Source organism: Lentinula edodes (genome assembly GCF_021015755.1).
Source record: "Lentinula edodes strain Le(Bin) 0899 ss11 chromosome Unknown C8R40scaffold_9, whole genome shotgun sequence".
NCBI lineage: Eukaryota > Fungi > Basidiomycota > Agaricomycetes > Agaricales > Omphalotaceae > Lentinula > Lentinula edodes.
In genome coordinates this window covers 820,457-838,150 of record NW_025764315.1, presented here as the reverse complement: position 1 = coordinate 838,150, position 17,694 = coordinate 820,457, and the positions used below count along the sequence as shown (strand labels likewise).

At 44.5% G+C, this 17,694-nt stretch overlaps 6 protein-coding genes and 1 non-coding gene across 7 annotated transcripts; 4 read left to right on the top strand and 3 right to left on the bottom strand.

Moving 5' to 3' along the window:
* Nucleotides 1-475: 475 nt before the first annotated feature.
* C8R40DRAFT_1168449 (uncharacterized protein) lies at nt 476-1,237 on the bottom strand (the record flags this gene model as incomplete). Its single annotated transcript, XM_046231184.1, has 5 exons — nt 476-532; nt 582-665; nt 715-906; nt 960-1,031; nt 1,082-1,237. The coding sequence occupies 5 exons, from the start codon at nt 1,235-1,237 to the stop codon at nt 476-478; spliced, it is 561 nt and encodes a 186-aa protein (XP_046088836.1).
* A 472-nt stretch (nt 1,238-1,709) lies between these two features.
* C8R40DRAFT_1168448 (WD40-repeat-containing domain protein) lies at nt 1,710-3,418 on the top strand (the record flags this gene model as incomplete). The annotated part of the gene is made up of 8 exons (XM_046231183.1): nt 1,710-1,985; nt 2,026-2,161; nt 2,223-2,373; nt 2,429-2,485; nt 2,538-2,800; nt 2,853-2,875; nt 2,928-3,083; nt 3,137-3,418. 8 exons carry the CDS (start codon nt 1,710-1,712, stop codon nt 3,416-3,418), a joined length of 1,344 nt encoding a protein of 447 aa, XP_046088835.1.
* Nucleotides 3,419-3,871: 453 nt separating this feature from the next.
* On the bottom strand, nt 3,872-4,330 carry C8R40DRAFT_1067892 (uncharacterized protein; the record flags this gene model as incomplete). The annotated part of the gene is made up of 2 exons (XM_046225948.1): nt 3,872-4,036; nt 4,091-4,330. 2 exons carry the CDS (start codon nt 4,328-4,330, stop codon nt 3,872-3,874), a joined length of 405 nt encoding a protein of 134 aa, XP_046088834.1.
* A 351-nt stretch (nt 4,331-4,681) lies between these two features.
* Nucleotides 4,682-5,488, bottom strand: C8R40DRAFT_1067891 (uncharacterized protein; the record flags this gene model as incomplete). The annotated part of the gene is made up of 5 exons (XM_046225947.1): nt 4,682-4,858; nt 4,910-4,999; nt 5,054-5,218; nt 5,273-5,416; nt 5,480-5,488. 5 exons carry the CDS (start codon nt 5,486-5,488, stop codon nt 4,682-4,684), a joined length of 585 nt encoding a protein of 194 aa, XP_046088833.1.
* A 2,452-nt stretch (nt 5,489-7,940) lies between these two features.
* On the top strand, nt 7,941-8,608 carry C8R40DRAFT_1029947 (uncharacterized protein; the record flags this gene model as incomplete). Its single annotated transcript, XM_046223132.1, has 2 exons — nt 7,941-8,219; nt 8,258-8,608. Coding segments are annotated over 2 exons (630 nt in total), but the record flags the coding sequence as incomplete, so codon positions are not given.
* Nucleotides 8,609-12,527: 3,919 nt separating this feature from the next.
* On the top strand, nt 12,528-12,994 carry C8R40DRAFT_1067889 (uncharacterized protein; the record flags this gene model as incomplete). Its single annotated transcript, XM_046225946.1, has 2 exons — nt 12,528-12,548; nt 12,602-12,994. The coding sequence occupies 2 exons, from the start codon at nt 12,528-12,530 to the stop codon at nt 12,992-12,994; spliced, it is 414 nt and encodes a 137-aa protein (XP_046088831.1).
* Nucleotides 12,995-16,868: 3,874 nt separating this feature from the next.
* Nucleotides 16,869-16,942, top strand: C8R40DRAFT_t83. The gene has a single exon. It is a non-coding gene; the product is annotated as a tRNA-Ile (tRNA).
* Nucleotides 16,943-17,694: the final 752 nt, after the last annotated feature.

Here is a 17,694-nt window from a genome sequence, read left to right as displayed (position 1 = left end):
GCGAGGTCCACGACCTAAAACTCAGACGTACAACGCCGTTTATAGGAACATAAATCACTCCGAAGGAAAGACGAGATCTCAATATTGAATACCATTGACGATTCGTGTCGTTCTTTGGCAACTTGTTTCATCAATAGGTATGTCAACAGCGCAAAACCAAAAACAAGCGATGCGAAATTCGACCTACCGCCCTCCAATGCAGGAGTTGCCTGCCGTACGTCAAATGTACACACGGACCAACTCTCGAGTAACTTCGTATTCGACGACAACGGTGCTGTTGGTTTTTTTTGGCTGACGGATGACCCTTTGCAACGGAAAAAAGACACCAGGCATAGTAATTAATAGATCGTACACATAGGACAAATGAAAGACGATAAGGACTAGTAGATTTGTACTGGGGAAGAAGTGCCTTTGTTCCGTTACTCAAGGCTTCGTGAATGAGATGAGCTGGGAACAAGAACACCAGCTGTTGTATCTAGGTGCCACTGTATGGTTTCGGAGCGAAACGAAGAATGATGTTCGTATACTCGATCTAGCAAGAGGTTGAGTAGGGCTTCTATAACAATTCAGTTTGAACTTACTTCCTTCTTCAACGTTCGCAGAATCTCTGTTATTTTTGCAATCTGGGTAAGCAGGGGCGCGAACATAAGGGAGTAAGCCTCCATCTTGATATACGAGTCAGTAAGTTATAAGCACGAATCAGATACCACACACCTCCATGGACGAGGTCATATTCGGACCACGAATAAGTGCCATGTATATCTCCAGTTTGGTTCGTTGGGCCACTGGCGACAAGTTGGTATAAAGATCATACAGTGCGCTGAAGAGTAGCCGACAGGTTGAGTCCATGGATGGAAGGACGATGGCGAGATCAACTAGAGGTTTTTCAAGCGTGGCAAGGAAAATCTTGGTAAAAATAGAGGTTTAGACCAATTTATTATCATTGATGAACGTTCTACCTTGCATTTGAGAATCTGAGTCAAACGTTGAAGAGAAAGAACTTCAGAGTAACGAGGGGAGAAAAATTCTACCTAATACAGAAACATCAGATAGACACAGATGCAAGATTTTGGGAACTTACAGAATCATCGACCCTTCCCGAGCAAAGAATATTAGCATATCCCCGTTTTATGCTTTCGATCGATGAACGCATGGCTTCTTGGAGGGTCTCGAAGTTTTCTACCAACGAGTTTAAGGTAGCGGTCGCTATGTCCATTGACTGGCGGCAAGTATCCATGTCGAAAGTATGGGCATACGGGGGACTGTATGAGCAAGAGCTGTCGGTTATATAGTGGTTCTTTCTCGCAATTTCATCAAAGGGACATGAGATCGAACTAGGACAAAGGGGTTGCATTATGAGAGTTTCTTTGAGCTTTCCGTGCAATCGATTCGGATTTAGCGGTCAGTGCATAGTCACTGCCCGGACCTTGAGCCATAGAGCAATGAGACGACCTTAGGTCTGGTTTGAAACCGAGACCAAGTTTTGGTGAGGTTGGTTAAGAGGAAGAAAGGGCGCTTCAAGAAGAAAAGACGGTTCAGCGCTTACAGCTCCGATATATTACGTACCTCTCTATCTTCATTCAGTCCCACCGAGTACAACTCCGTGGGCTGTTCCTCCAAGGAGCCGTCGATTCTCCTACATTTCTGTAGTCCCCTTTGAGCTCAAGGCTCGTGTACATCCATTCTCAAAACACATTTTCTGGGTACATATGGTTCTCTCCGAACCTTCGAACACGCCCTATGCTCGGCTAGGCGCCATAGATGCCCCTACCGATACTGTGAATGCATTGGCATTCTCAGTGGATGGTTGTTTCTTGGCGAGTGCAGGAGATGATAGGCGGGTACGTGTATACGACATGGACCGTGGGTTTTCGACATCCTGGGAGCACGAAGGCTCGTGTGCTTTTACTGCTGTTGCATGGAGAGACAGTGTTCTATTCGTGGGTAACATGGACGGCGAAATAATAACCTTTCATCCAACCAAGGTGAGTTGTACATACTTTAGTGGGCCTGGTCTGATAGAAGGAACAGAAGTGGATCTACCGACGAAAGAGTGAAGTCCTCTACAAGACCAATACACCTATCGAATGTCTGGAATTCGATAACCACGGGAACCACCTTCTTGTTTGCTCTGGTGCCGACGTACTTCTTTTTAAAAATAGTATGGATGTACCTTGTCGGAAATCCACATTGTCATAACGTTCATTGGTGTCATATCGCAGGTTCTAGAAAGTGGCATTATCAGGATCATCTGCCTCGCCCCGGTCCATTCGGAGAAACCGAGAATTACAGCCGCCCGCCAATCCTGGCAACGGGTGCTTATTTTTTGGGAGATGATGATTGTCTCTTAGCATATCTTCACGACGGATTCTGGTGAGAAGAACAAGACCATGCTGTATTCTCTGATGACCGAAGATTTGATGAACAGGAAGTTTAAATTTGATGCCTGGGAGAATCGTAGGAGTTGGGGGCCAGAGGAAAAAATGTATGTGATATGCATTGTATCGCGCTGGTGTTCCCGCTCATGGATATGTCAGAGCGGCTATGGCGAAATCTCCGGACTCAACAGCCGTAGTGACGACAAACATATTCAACGGCCTTAGTTGGTTCAGGAGTACACCTGAAAACGTCAAGAAAATGGGTACATCTGTTGACGTTCAACCACCCCCACAGAACATTCCACTTCCGGTTTTGTTTATCAATAAAGGACAAGCGACGATAATGGGGACGACCAAAGGTTACGTTGCAATGTTCGAAGCGAAACGTGGTAAAAGGATACAAGCTTTGAAGCATGGGGGAGGTACATTTTCACAAGATGTTTCAAATGTCTTCTCTGATATCCCCTTATTCAGACGAAATATGGGTGACCGCTCTAGTGAGTGTTTCCATACCTCATTTGACCTTAACTGCTGTCTCACAATCACAAGGCCTATGTCGAGCTGGCGGGTCGTCGTAGAGTCATCGCTTCGGGTGAAGGAAATTGCGGACAACGTACAAAGATTGTTATATGGACTCAAGATGAAGCTGATGGACCTAGTAAACAACAAAAAACATCGAAGCTTTGGGGTGTTCTATCGAGATTTGTATGTTGTATCATTCCTCGAGCATGCATCTTTCTGAAGACAATCGTTTACAGATCAAATTTACTACGACTGTGGGGCATATGATTCTCATACTGATGGGTGTGATATTTGCGATGTCGTGGTTATTATCTGCACAATGGAGAGAAAAAGAATCGGCAAACTTTCTACAATACCTCGGAAGGTCGTTCGTTCCTCCACCTCCTCCTCCTCCACCTCCTGTCGTTCCTTCTGCTACACCACAATCGCCATCATTGACAAAGCTCAAAGAATTATTGATTAGTTTGGAGGATCTTTTGGTACGTGTTGATCTCTCAATCAGCATACAGACAAACTGAACAACGGACGTTGACACTGGTAGACTTAGATTATCTGAGAATACCTGTTTGTATTTTTTGGGCATCAATGCTATGAAATCGAATGTACAACGTATATTCATTAAGCTTACTTGAATGCGATCTGAGAATTCTGTCCAGCTATTCTACTTTTGATGTCACAGCGGAATCATTTGAACGCGTAGCTCTTATATCAGACCCGAGCTCTTTTCATCGTGATCGCCTTTTGTAACCAATGTTGGCAGTACATTGTTCAACGATTCTCTGAGTGCTGTTCATGTGCACCAAGTACTGAGTGTCTACTTAGTACAAATCCTGCTCGTTGTTCATCGTAGCGCTACGAATGAGCTCCTGCTCCTCCAAAGCCAGATGTTCTTCCCTCTCTTCAATTAACTGCTTACCAAAGTTTAACTCTTCTAACTTTTTCTCGGCAGATAACATGGCCTCCCGATGAATCTACACAAGCCGCGCAGAAGCTTCGATCTCAACATCCATTTTGACCCGACGTGCCTTCTTTTCGACCAATGCTTCCTTCAGTGTGACAGCTCGCTCCCTCCTCTGGAGCTCCTCAGCTTTTGCCCACGGCGTGAACTCGCAGATGTATAGATACGCGAGATAGACCTTTATCCAGAAAACAGATTTAATTCTTCATCTTCATGAGATAAAATTGCTTACCATTTTCAATGCAACATCGATGAGCATCAAGAAGCCCAAAATCGAACAGACAAGGAAACCGATCAGCATTCCTATCAAGGCCAAGTCGTCCGAGACAACATCTTCCACAATGGACCCGGTCGTAGCACCAGAGGCAAAAGACAGGTCAAAGTTGATGAATGAAAGGATGTTGCGGAGCATGACAGCGGCGTCTGGAGTTCCAGCTGCAGAAGACATGGAATCGATGGGAGGCGAAGACATGTTTGGGTGAATTTGGGATTTCCGAACAAGGCAGTAATCACGTTCCCAGTGACCTCTTGAAATACCAACCAGAATCAGACAACGTGTTCATATGCATAGATTTATAGATCATCGATAGATGCACCAGTTCCGATTATGAGGTACCGGTACATCCAGGGCTACTTAAGCGTTATATATACGCACTGAAACGAATACATGAGGTGTCAAAAACAAACATGCCTCCGCATGTTAGTTATACATGAAGATTTTTTCGTGCACGATTGAATAGGATTAAATGGGATATGATTGGACAAATGGGACAAATTGTTGCGATCGCAGCCATCGAATAAGGCTCTTTATTATCTGTGTTGACTACTGTAAAGTGCGCGCCATATCGCATAGCTGCCTACATTGACGGGGAAGGCCTGTAGACCTTGGTAGCTTTCCTGCCTTTTCATAGAGGTCTATACACTGTCTCACGAGTAGTGCTGTCAATTCCGATGCAGAAATATCATCTGGCTCAAGTGGACAGGATGACGTTGCAATTGACTAGAGAGCCTTTGATCAGCCAATGATATGCAGAACGAACAAAAAAGGCACCTTCAAATCTTCTGTGTGCGTGCGCGAGACATCAGCAGTAGTCGTAGGGGAAGATTTGACTTTTTCCATGTAGGACCAGAATTCCTCCGTCTAGAAAGTAAAGAAAGGTCGATTTAAATCCTGGTGGGTATATTGTGTGCATACCTTCTCCGCTGTGATAGCTTCTATACATCCTGGATCCGCTAAGCCACAACCAAGAGACACTAGAAGCTGCGTCTGTAGCTTGATGATAGATATCGACGCGTCGTCCACACCGGAAAGATGATGCAAGTGTTCAGCTTTCAAATGAGCCAGGTCAGATTGTGCCGCCTGGAAACAGAAGATCAGAGCGATGTTTGAACTATGAGAAGTGAAGAGTCATACCCTGGTGTTTTGCTTCCTGCTAGAATGTTTTCGACGCAGATTGTCGGCTTCGCTACGCAGTTGAAGGACTTCTTCATGCTTGCTCTCAACCACTTGCTCGAGCAACTGCAAGCGTGGAGTATCCGACGATAGAATGCAAACTTTCTGGGATGGAATGATATCAAAAAAAGTGGTTATGTACTGTCGCATTAATCGGTCTGCACTCACGGAGCTCATGAACCAGATCGACAGAGGTAAGTTTCTGATGGGTGGGAGTGGCGTGTAGTGTTGAAGGAGACTGCACTTGTTGAAGTTGAAACACACTGGAGCGCCCTTCAGCTAACCCAAACAGTATGCCACCCAGCTCAGTGCAGAGAATGTCAATGCCTTAATACAAGCTCAGTAGGTTGTGCTACAGAGTCTTGTAGTTGCTCAGTACTCCAATAAACACAGTAACAATGACCAAAGTCAATATAGTATGAGTATTGATTTGTATCTTTCAACTATAGTAGGAATACAGGTTTGTTTGGTCTTGTATGTACTAGAAACGCATGAGGCGTGATAATAGGTGTCCACAATTGTGCGCACCTATGAAAACTAACTAACTACAGTAACACTAAAGAAATAGCTAAGTTATGAGTTGTAAAACTAAGTAATGATGTCTGTAAGTACTTTATACACTAAGTAAGTCACTACAGTGATAACTAGGAGTGATGAAGCGCTGTGTAATGTATGTAGAAAGTGTTCTATCACTACAGTATGCTCAACATGTAGTTCACTGATTTGTCGCCAGGTTATATATATCCATTGGTCAATGCCTTTGTGTATTGATGCGAAGTTGCAAGACAAAGGGCGTCCGTATCCTGGTATAGTCATCATATCGATATTGCCAAAAGTTTTATCTATAAAGATTTACGCGTACGTCCCGTGAAGAGCATAGAGCAGATACCACCACTGGTCCTATAGCTACAAGCTGAAGCATTGGCGTCCAGCGAGTTCGACTCTGTGGAATTGCCATGGAAGGAATTCAATTTTGCACGCTCATGCGCCGTTATCAGAGCACTGTCATGATCAGGTGAGCTGGTCATTTCAATTGATGTTTACGTCATGATCACTGCTTTTCCTAAATTGGATCTGCCCAACCATCACGAACTCCTTTATATACTTGAAATAAACGTTGTAACGCAGTGATTTGCCTTGGGCTTCAATTTGCAGCCCCCTTTGAGAAAGACTTACGACGTGACCAAAGTAGCTTTGTTCTACGGATCATGCTATGTAGCAGAGCTCATGAAACCCCTCACGATCATCCAATTATGACTTCTTCTCTGAGCTTGAATCGAGCGTTTAGTATAGCCTAAGCCAAGGTATCGTATATGGATCTAGAAATCATGGTTCGAGTTGAATGATTGGATGATGAAGTGATAAGTTAGTCGTTTCGGTTATGAGACCGTTTCAAACACAAAGAAGTTCTTGTTCCTCTCCAGCGATGATGTCTCCTGGACAAGATTTCAGCGATGCGGACTCTGAAATGGACTACGGTACTCCTGATGAAGGGATTCAGACACAAGCCCAGCCGGCAACTCATCCTTATCAGGATTCATCGGGGAACCTCCAGCATTCGATGCCACAGCACTCGCACACGTCGCGGATGCCAGGTCAATTCCAACAAGAAAGTCTCACTCCGGGACACACGCCACAGAGTTTACTGCAGGAATTACCCCAGACCCCCCCTCCCAAAGAAGATCATCGTATGGACGATCTCAACGAAACCCCCAGAGCTCCTGATCCCAATGATACTCCGAGATTTTCTTCATCCTCAAGAGATCAACCACCAATGCGGGTATGTCTCGAGGAATCCGTTGGAGACGGAGCGCTTACTACGCATGATAATCAGGAACCATTGTCGCCGACCATACAACTTCCTCGAAGTGGCAAAAGAAGAAAAGTCCAACAGGAACCCCAGGCCCCCAACGATGATGCGCAATCAAATTCTCAACGTGGTCAGGGCCCTAGTTCCAGTGTAGATGCGGTAGGTATTCTATGCTCGCTATTATTGCGTCGAATCTGAAAACCTTGTAGTTGAAAACTTTGTTCGAGGCACAAGCAACACTATTAAAGAGCGTTTGCACACAATTGCAAGGATCGACTACAGAAATGTTACAGAAACAAGACAAGAAAACCGCTGCAATCTTGCAGAAACAAGACGATAAGATCGATAAGTTGGCCGAACACACAAACCAGAATTCGAGAATGTTGGCACGCATTGGAGAGACACTGGAGAAGCATTTCACGGGCAAGCCCGCACAACAACGCGGAAATATGGGCGACGAACGAGGAGCTAAACCCCAGGGTGATGCTGCTCCAACCGGAAGAAAACCTACTGATCGGGCGGAAGAACAAGATAATGAAGGTGACGATGAGGCCGATGTAGGTTATGCCTTCAGCTATGCCAAGAAGAAGCGAGTTCCGCGCTCTGGTGAAATCAAGCGCCGACCCGTTGAAGAGCTCAAAAGCAAGGTTCGTGTAACCATTTCTTGTGACAATCTATATTCACTTCTTCATGTAGGAGTTGATCCGCGTGTGGCTTGATCAAATAATGAAAGGTCAAGACCAATTAAAAAACACGGTAACTCAACACGAAGCAGACGAATATGCTAAAGCATTTAAGAAGAATCCGCTTTCACGTCCATGTACGACGGAAGACTTCCGATATTGGATTGCGGGCGGTCCTAAATCAGCATGGAACAAGGGCGCCTCATATGTCTTTGTGGAGATACTTGAGAAGCAGAAACTGGTCACTAAACCCAGTGTAGAAGATCATGATGGTCTCCGTGAAGCATTCCTTGTGCGCTTGAAATCGCTCCATAAATATTGGTTGGAAGACAAGAAAATGGCGGAAGATAGTGACGACTTGCCCTTACCCATGGGCAGATGGCAGAGAAAAAGCACAGTGAGTTGTCACAAGCTCGTATCTTGATACGAAAACTGATATGGACTCTGAACAAGTTGTTCCATCAGCGAAGAGAGGTTATACTTACCTTTGAATCACTTCAGCCCTACCTCAAGATGTTCGACGAGTTAGGCGTCGCGGGAATGTCATTGGACGAAGAAGACCCCGGCATGAGCAAACCTCGAGTACAGTACATTGTAAAGGGCCAAAGATGGCGAGCGGCCTTGGTCAAGAACTTCGTCCGGCCAATAGATTTTGTTCACCTCGAAGGACGATGCTCCGCCAATGGAAATAAATTCAGTTTCACGCGAGGTTCTCCTCCGCGTCTTCGTGTTGATAATAACGACCGGAGTTCGAACAGCAGATATGTTGTGGGCTTACCCTCCAACTTCTATGATGCCGCATGGCTTGAAGAGATGGAACCCGGGTGGTCCAAAGGAGGGTACGGCTTTGTCAATGAGATTCTTCGTCCTCAAAAACCTATGAAATTAGTCTTTCCTCCCAACCTCGCCAAGTACGTATCGTCTGTCAATATTTCAAAGTCTATCTCAAATATTGTCATAGAATGCTGCAGGGAAGGAAATACCCTGGTGGCACAGTGTAGGGTGCGTGCGGCGTAATAAGCTATCTGTTGGTATCAATTCGACAAGGATACCTTCCGTTGCCAGAAACTAAAATAGACAATATCGTTGTTAATATGACTATTAGTGCATGCACAGATACTCGAGTAATCCAGGAGATTATACTAGCGTGTCGTCGATCCAACAAAGTAATAATGTTCTAGATGTTGCTCTTACAAGGTTTCCGTACGTATACTCCATCCAACCAATGATTGAAATAATTGTCGATATGTAAGTCACCGAAAAATTTGAGCTTGTCACACTTCCTTCCTTCCAGCTTGCCTGTAATATGATACGTCAGCGCACGAAAGAGTTTAGTCTAAGAGGTTCCTCACCCTCTTTTCGAAGAACCTGCTTACGACGCCACGAGCATCTAAATGTCAGCATCCATAGCGATGAGGGACATAAGATAGACCAAGGTGTGATGATCGAAAGTTCGTGTCCTTGCGCATGCGTCCAGTTTGAAACTGTTGAGCATACTGTAGTGATAGAACACTTTCTACATACATTACACAGCGCCTCATCACTCCTAGTTATCACTGTAGTGACTTACTTAGTATACAAAGTACTTACAGACATCATTACTTAGTTTTACAACTCATAACTTAGCTATTTCTTTAGTGTTGCTGTAGTTAGTTAGTTTTCATAGGTGCGCACAATTGTGGACACCTATTATCACGCCTCATGCGTTTCTAGTACATACAAGACCAAACAAACCTGTATTCCTACTACAGTTGAAAGATACAAATCAATCCTCACTCTATATTGACTTCTGTCATATCTACAGTGTTTATTGGAGTACTGAGCAACTATAAGGCTTGTAGTCCAACCTACTAGTCTTGTATTAAGGCATTGACAATCTGTGCACTGAGCTGGGTGGCATACTGCTTGGGTTAGCTGAAGGGCGCTCCAGTGTGTTTCAACTTCAACAAGTGCAGTCTCCTTCAACAGAAACCAGGACCAAGTGTTCACAGATCGCGCAAGGTTGTCGACGTCGTACTAGTACTAGTATGATTCTAGCTGATTACGGTAACGAAAGTCAAGTGATCGAGTCACATCTGGTAATTACGTAAGCTATCCTTTGTCGTTCGTCCAACTCCCAAGTTTCGCGTCAGCTTAGACATTCCTCATGAGTTCAACTCTGAGGATCTCCTCTCCTGTTGTCTTTCACCTGATCATGAAAGGGAAACCTATATCTTATACCGTCCATCTCGGCTGTCATAGCATCAAAGGCACTCGTCGAAGACAACGAATGGGCATCCGACCATGAGCCTTATGATGAATGGCCCACAATGAAACGGAGTTTGTATAAAAGTGCGCGAGGATTCTCTTTAGTGGTTATACAATGTCGCCCCCATCGCAAGTGCGCTACATAACATGCGAGGACGCCGAAATCAATCAGTATGAACGGAGAGTGTCTGCCGCTTCAGACGAAGCCGAACAACTTCGAACTGAGATAGCTGCTTTATCAGGGAGCCTTGAATAGCTCGATATCGAGGTGAGTATCCTCTGAAAACATGGTTACTTGTACTCAATAAACTGCTTTCTAGGATGTACAAACCTCCCTACGTCTTGCTGACCTGAGGTCTCTCAACTCTGAACTCATTGCTTTATTGGTCGAAAAGACAAACGAAATCAGACTTCTCGAAAGGGTGATCCAAAACTCGCAAAACTCCCGCTCCTGATTAGTAGGTTAACTTGTCTCTCATCCATGCTTTTACTCACCCAGGCTCGATCAGTCCAGCAGTTCGCGACGAAGGTCCTGCAACTCGTAGGGGACCCTCGGTTTCTTTTCTCGTCTTGATTATCTCAAAACACCATAACGAACAGCATAATACACTCGATTGACCCTGCTGATCTTCAATCGTTCAATCATGAGGATGGACCAGCGACATCTGTGGCTCGCAGTCCAAGAAGGCAGAGTTTGCTTCTCATCGGGTTCGCTTTGGAGATTATTTACTTCATCCAGTCTTGATGTGGCGCTTAGCTTTTTGTGGACATTTGTATCAAGCAAACTGTAAAATTCTCGCTACTTAGCCTTCTTCAGCTCTTGTGTCCAGACGTAGCCAATCGATTGTTTTGAACCTGCTGATTCCAAAGCTGATTCTCCATGTACATACATCTTAGGAGTGCAAGCCTGTCGGAAAAGCCATAATCGTACCGGTCTTTCTCGATTGCCACTGTTGGTAGGTAGTCTATACAAAATATCATGGGTACCTATCTAATTGTGGAATACCAGGTCCGGATCCGATGGATTGTCGGCTGTAAGTGAGTCTCAGAAATGGGACCCTCAACACCCTTCGACACCGCACTGTTCGAACTGTCACTTGTTGGACAAGCATCCTGCGTGAAGCCGTTTTTTTTCAGCTGATATCGTTGGATTGATCGATTGTTGAAGCATGCAGTGGCACAGGCTTCGAACAAGGCCTGGTACTGCTACGGATTCACGTTTTCTTGAAGGGTTTCGATTGTAATCATGACCCTAGGCCTCCTATACATGTCAAGTACATGAGGTCGAACATTCTTACCGCGTAATCAATCGTTCATGGTAAGAGCAACCCCGGCAAATCCAAGGAGCATCCCCATATTGATGTCCTCAATATCTAAAACCGAAAACTCTCAACGTTGAAGTCTTTGGATCCCTGCGAGCTAATAAGCATCACAAAATTTGATAAGTCCCTCGAATCTTGTATAGTATCACTTTTCCCTGCCGGAGTCCTACATATAGGCTCATATAGGTAAGGACGATGAATGATGAAATAATCAATAATAATCTAGATCTAGCAATATCGATCGGATCTCAAGATGTGATGTGATATGTTCCTGATATTAAGTTTGGCTATACCTCGCGGCTGAATATTGCTTCTCTGGATCAGCGGGAAGCTTTGTGGAATTCAAAAGTATTGTTGGTGAGAGACACTTTGCCTTACTGAGTACCTCAATCAAGGCGGCTTAAATGTGAATCAGAGATATAGAGCTAGATGTGTGGGGATAAAAGTTGACCAAGGTTAAGTGTCGGGATGAAAGCAAGGGGGTGTGGTTCTGCCTGGCCATGGGTTCTGCACACATGGTTCAGGATTTCGATTTTTCCATAACATGCTTTTTGATCCCTTTCATCCTTCGCTAATTAACTCCGGATTGTCAGAAATTACCGATTCTATTTTTCAGCTTATTCGAATTTTTAAACCACAATCTGTACTAAAAGAACGGCACTGATGTCGAATTTAACTACAACTGTTTTGTACTCCTAATATTACTGCAAGTCCTCCATGCTTGGAATTTGATTCTGTGAATTTAGAGACCCACGTAGTGTTTTGTAGTGTTGTGGGATTCTTTGGAAAGAGAGTCAACGAGCTCGATATTGACAATGTACGCCAGGATTTCACGTTTCGTGACCAAAAGTTCGATGCCCTGGAAATCTCCCTGTATTTGTTCAAACCTGTAACGGGGGATTCACTTGCAGGACTCGTGTTAACAGCGTGTTCCCTCTCATAAAATCAGAGACAGAATAATCACCTTTTCCCTCGTCGATACTCCATCGCCTTTCTAAATTTGTTGATAACAACAATCCAACCGCATTATGCCCGTATTATGATCCGCCTTGAATGGTACGAGTCTCTCCCCAGTTCCCGCTATCGCAGGACCTTCTGGTCGAAGACAGTCCCCAGATCACACCACTGTCTGTCCAACATTAAATGGAAATATCATGCCAGAGCTAGAGGACATGGTAATTTTGGCATTTTGTTGCTACAACATGCCTGGCTAACACAAATCCCACAGACTCATGGAATGACGCTTGGACTTTACTTCGGCCTCGGTAATGCGTTAGCTGAACAGAAAAACTTCCTTTCGGTGTTGAAGCGATACAGCAACAAGCGCTTCATCGATGTTCGTATTGGATTCAGATCAGATACGGATGCAAACGCTCTGTACAGGGCTCAAGTCGTCGTCAACCAACGAAAATACTACGTTGTCGGCACTTACGATCAGAGTAGCCCAAATATCAACACTGCGTTTGACGCGTACGACTGTACAGAAATTTTTAAAGGGGACGTCGTGATTTTCTTTTTCTCGGTGTACGGCTCGGAAAGGTTTTTGGAGTCCATGCCGCGTTATCCGACTGGCCAGGAGAAGGAAGCGATTCGAAGGGTCCTAACCGCGTCAGTAAACTAAGTTGTCTTCCTTGACACGAGCCGCGCTGAATACTTTGTCCACAACCCAGATTTTCGAAGAACATGCGAGGGCACGTGTTGAGCATACTGTAGTGATAGAACACTTTCTACATACATTACACAGCGCTTCATCACTCCTAGTTATCACTGTAGTGACTTACTTAGTGTATAAAGTACTTACAGACATCATTACTTAGTTTTACAACTCATAACTTAGCTATTTCTTTAGTGTTACTGTAGTTAGTTAGTTTTCATAGGTGCGCACAATTGTGGACACCTATTATCACGCCTCATGCGTTTCTAGTACATACAAGACCAAACAAACCTGTATTCCTACTACAGTTGAAAGATACAAATCAATACTCATACTATATTGACTCTGGTCATTGTTACTGTGTTTATTGGAGTACTGAGCAACTACAAGACTCTGTAGCACAACCTACTGAGCTTGTATTAAGGCATTGACATTCTCTGCACTGAGCTGGGTGGCATACTGTTTGGGTTAGCTGAAGGGCGCTCCAGTGTGTTTCAACTTCAACAAGTGCAATCTCCTTCAACACGTTTGTGGGTGATTTGGATGTGGACAAGAGCCTGAGGAATGCTAATCATGCTGTGATGGGTATTATGTCGTTGTCGATGGGATTAGATAATGACTGTCGGGCCTCCTGGGACCATAGACTCTTGAGCTCAACCCAATCACTCGTTTCCTGAGCAGGGATGGAAATAAACTGAACAAGCGTTAAGAGGGATAAAGCGCAGTTAGCGTCTTGTGTATCAATGAACTGCCTGTGAGTTTCCAGTTGCGCGTGAATTGAGAGGATGGAGAAGGTGGTCGTGGTGGATTGTCAGCATATGAGCTGTTGTGGTCCGGGATCGGGGGGTAGATGGAGACCAATGGGTATGTGTGTAGCTTGGGATAGTGTGTTAGACGTTTGTGATCAGTCCGGATGTGGACAAAAACCTGAGGAATGCTAACCATGCTGTCATGGGTATTATGTCGCTGTCGATGGGATTACCGGGCCTCTTGAAACCATAGTACCTTTGAGTTCACTCATTCTGAGATGATTTTGCAAGCAAAGCTTGCCTCGAATTGGTATACTCCAAAGCAAGGTAATATTTGCCTAAGTTAGAACGAATCAAACAACCACTGTATAGGATGCCAGTCCCAGGCCTTCATTCGATAAAATGGAAAGCTGGGCAGAGTGTATCGATTGACAGTTTGTCCTAAATAGTATACATTTGTATGAGGAGTAATGGTGCACATCTAATTAGCTTAGGGACCTCGTCCCAACGCCAGTTTTGTCAAGGAAGTTCTTCAATCGTAAGAGCTCAAGTTCAGAAGGCTGAAAAAAAGGACGTTTAGGTTGGCGGTGGTTGACAACAAAGGTATGACTGAGAAAGACTGACGGATAGCTAGATTGACCGGCTAGGGTAGCGCGTATCGCATGTGTGAGCCAAGGCGGTTGAATGCGGAAGTTCTGGCTGCTTGAGAATGCTGCGCAAGAGTCGACAATAGTCGAACTCTCGAGCCGACTCGAAATAATGCTTCTTGAGATCGTGTTCCGGATCGTGTTCCTTGAAGATTAAGATAGCTTGTAACGAGTTTGACTCGAATACAAGACGACGGTAAGGGATGAATCAACAAAGTATTAGGTCAAGACAGAATTCGACAGAAATGGCCGCGATGATTTGATTATCTAATGTCATCAATTCTTTGGGCCCGAGCGCTAGCGCTCATGATCGTCTGTCCTTGTCTTTGTGTCGGCCATCCCTACAGAGTTCAACTCGGTAGGAGCCAATCCTCTCTTCACACCTCAGGATTCAGAGGAGTAGGGTACCTCTGTGAGTTATATCTGCTCTCTTTGCTAGGAACATCTGATTCAGATTTCCCCGAACTTCTGTTATACTTGACAGTGGAAATCATGGGAGTAAACGATGCAGAACAAGTCGGACCTCACGCAGACAATGCTCCAGTAAACCTTCGATTTAGTGCTCGCACTCGCCGCTCGATCTCATACCCTTAAATAGATCCGCTATTCAACCAATCACCGAAGAGATTCTTTGCAAGACACCATCGTGAAAGACAGTTTCATTCAACCTAAGGTCTGAACATGAATCATAAGGGTCGGCTTGTCTCACAGCCGTACAGAGCGAAAGCCTCACCATCAAGGATGCATGTCGCCGAATTACTGCAATACTCTTCAATTGTTCGCTTGTTCTCAGAGACTTTCCTGTGAGTGACCACGTATTCATTTTTGTTTGCGCGGGACCGTGTTCACCTCTTCAATGTTTAGTCCATTGATCTGCAACTCCCCCAAGTCCTGTTCAATGTGGGGATCATCAGCTACTTGCTATTTTCCGTCAAACTACTCTGGAAACTTTCGGTTATGTTCCATAGTCAACCACATGCTGTTGGTGTCGGATTTCTGGTTCCCAGTGCTGCATTATTTACCTTTGCTCAACTTCAACGATATTCCCGTGATCGATTCCCGACTCAAGAGAACATTACAAAGATAGTAGGACTGCCTGAAATTATTTTGATGTCTCGTGGGCTCACATTTTGACAGACAAATCCTATCCTCCAAACTGCTTTGGATATGACAGTTCTTGTAGGGGTCTTCATTTGTACCCTTCTGTTTTGGTTGGTGATATCTACATTTGGAGACTGGGTTGCAGTACTATGTATATTCATTAACTTTAGAGTACCTTACATGTTTTGATATGGTGTAGAACAATGTTTGCGAAACTTCTGCTATGTGGACCACGTCTTTCAATAATATGACATTAAGCTATCAAAAAGAAGGAACTCTACAGAATTGGTGGTCCCAAGCACTCACGACGCAGCAGTGTGCAAGTTAGTGGTCTCAAACTCGTTAAGTGACTTCATGTCATATAATATCCTCACACATCAACTCAATATCAATGGTCAGCTAAGATTTGCAGTACTAGATGTGTACATTCTCGTATCTAATGACAATATGCTTGTGGCCAGACTGGCATGTCATGATCCTGTTCGGAGCAGCAAGGCATAAAATGCGTAGTGTGAAATGCTATTCAGACTGGAATAGATGGTCAACCCTTACTGCGACTCTCGAGCATCAACTGGTGCTGGCATTCCTGAATCATTGTCATGGAAAAACTAAAGGGAACAATATCACAAATCATTGAATTAATGGAGAAAGCAATGGCTTTACCTTTGGGACAGGATATACATGTGTAATCGGTTTGCCTCTGATTTTGAATGACAAGTCCGTACGGACAAAATGCGAGATAATGTGTGATAATGGTATAGTTAGGGCTTTTGTCGCCGCAGGATTTTGATAGCACAACCATCCACAGTCCAGTCTCCGATAGAGATCATCATCTGCGTCGATTGGCACCATGGCGATAACTTTGAGGTATGTAATGGAAATCGTTTTTTGAGTGATAGGGTGGGGATGAGAGTGACTGATGACCTGCTCAATCGTACCAGCACAAATCCTTCCATTGTCGCGAAAAACAACAGAGTTCTGACAGATGGCGGGGGAGTAAATCACCCGCCCGGCCGCAACTCCCCCCACAGTATGTACTTGTCGAGAAACCTTGCCATCCCAGTGTGAACTAGAAACACCATATATGTTGCATAGATGGTAGATGATGCAATTCAGAGTGGATTCTGCAACGCAAGCGGGGCTTGCTTTGAATTCGGTACTTGCCCAAGCCACTAAGTCAGTGCCTGCAAATATTGTTAGGATTCAATCCTGACACCCTAATGAGGTGTAAATGGTATTATGCAAAATTCCATCAACCAAGGCAAAAGAAGATAGTAAGTCCTTAAGAAGTGTTGATTGGATGGCCACTGTTACCATATGTAAAGTCCTCATTAGTTGAACCAAGGTCGGATAGCTCAGTTGGTTAGAGCATCTGGAATATAACCAGAAGGTCCTGGGTTCAATCCCCAGTCTGGTCACTTTGTTTTCAGTCATGACTTTAACAAATATACCACGATGGTCTTCACGATCGATATCGGTTAAAGCGGTTATTGCCTCATTGATCTCTCCTTGTAACTCTGTGTTATGATCTAGGATGACTTGGAGGTTGGTTTGCCAGCAATAAGAAGTCAGCATTGTAGCTTCAACTTCTCCTAAAACACAAAATTACTGTAAGAATACGAAGATAAGACTCCATTAGCTTACCCAGACGTCGGTTAGTATTAAGTTGTTGTAAGGAGTGGTTAATGCACTCGAAGACTGGTGTACTGCGAGCATGACCCGGACCCATGGTTTCCAGATCGGTAACAACGTGAACAGCATGATGATGATTAGGCTTTAGGGTAAAATCAGGATATAGCTCGAGGACGCCACGCAGATATTTGAGGATATGAGATTTATAGTAGGTGCGCGACTTCTGTGAAGTTTCACGGAAAAAAAGGACACGCATCGAGTGAACAAGGTCTAAGAAGTTTTCTAACATCTTGTAATGACGAGACTCAACTCCCTCGTCATTTTCGTAACCCCAGACCCGAATTAGAGTGACGACGAGGGATATTGTACAGATGACCTTATATTCATCAGCACTGAGTTTGCCTGAAGTAGATGTGTTGAAGGAGACTGCACTTGTTGAAGTTGAAACACACTGGAGCGCCCTTCAGCTAACCCAAACAGTATGCCACCCAGCTCAGTGCAGAGAATGTCAATGCCTTAATACAAGCTCAGTAGGTTG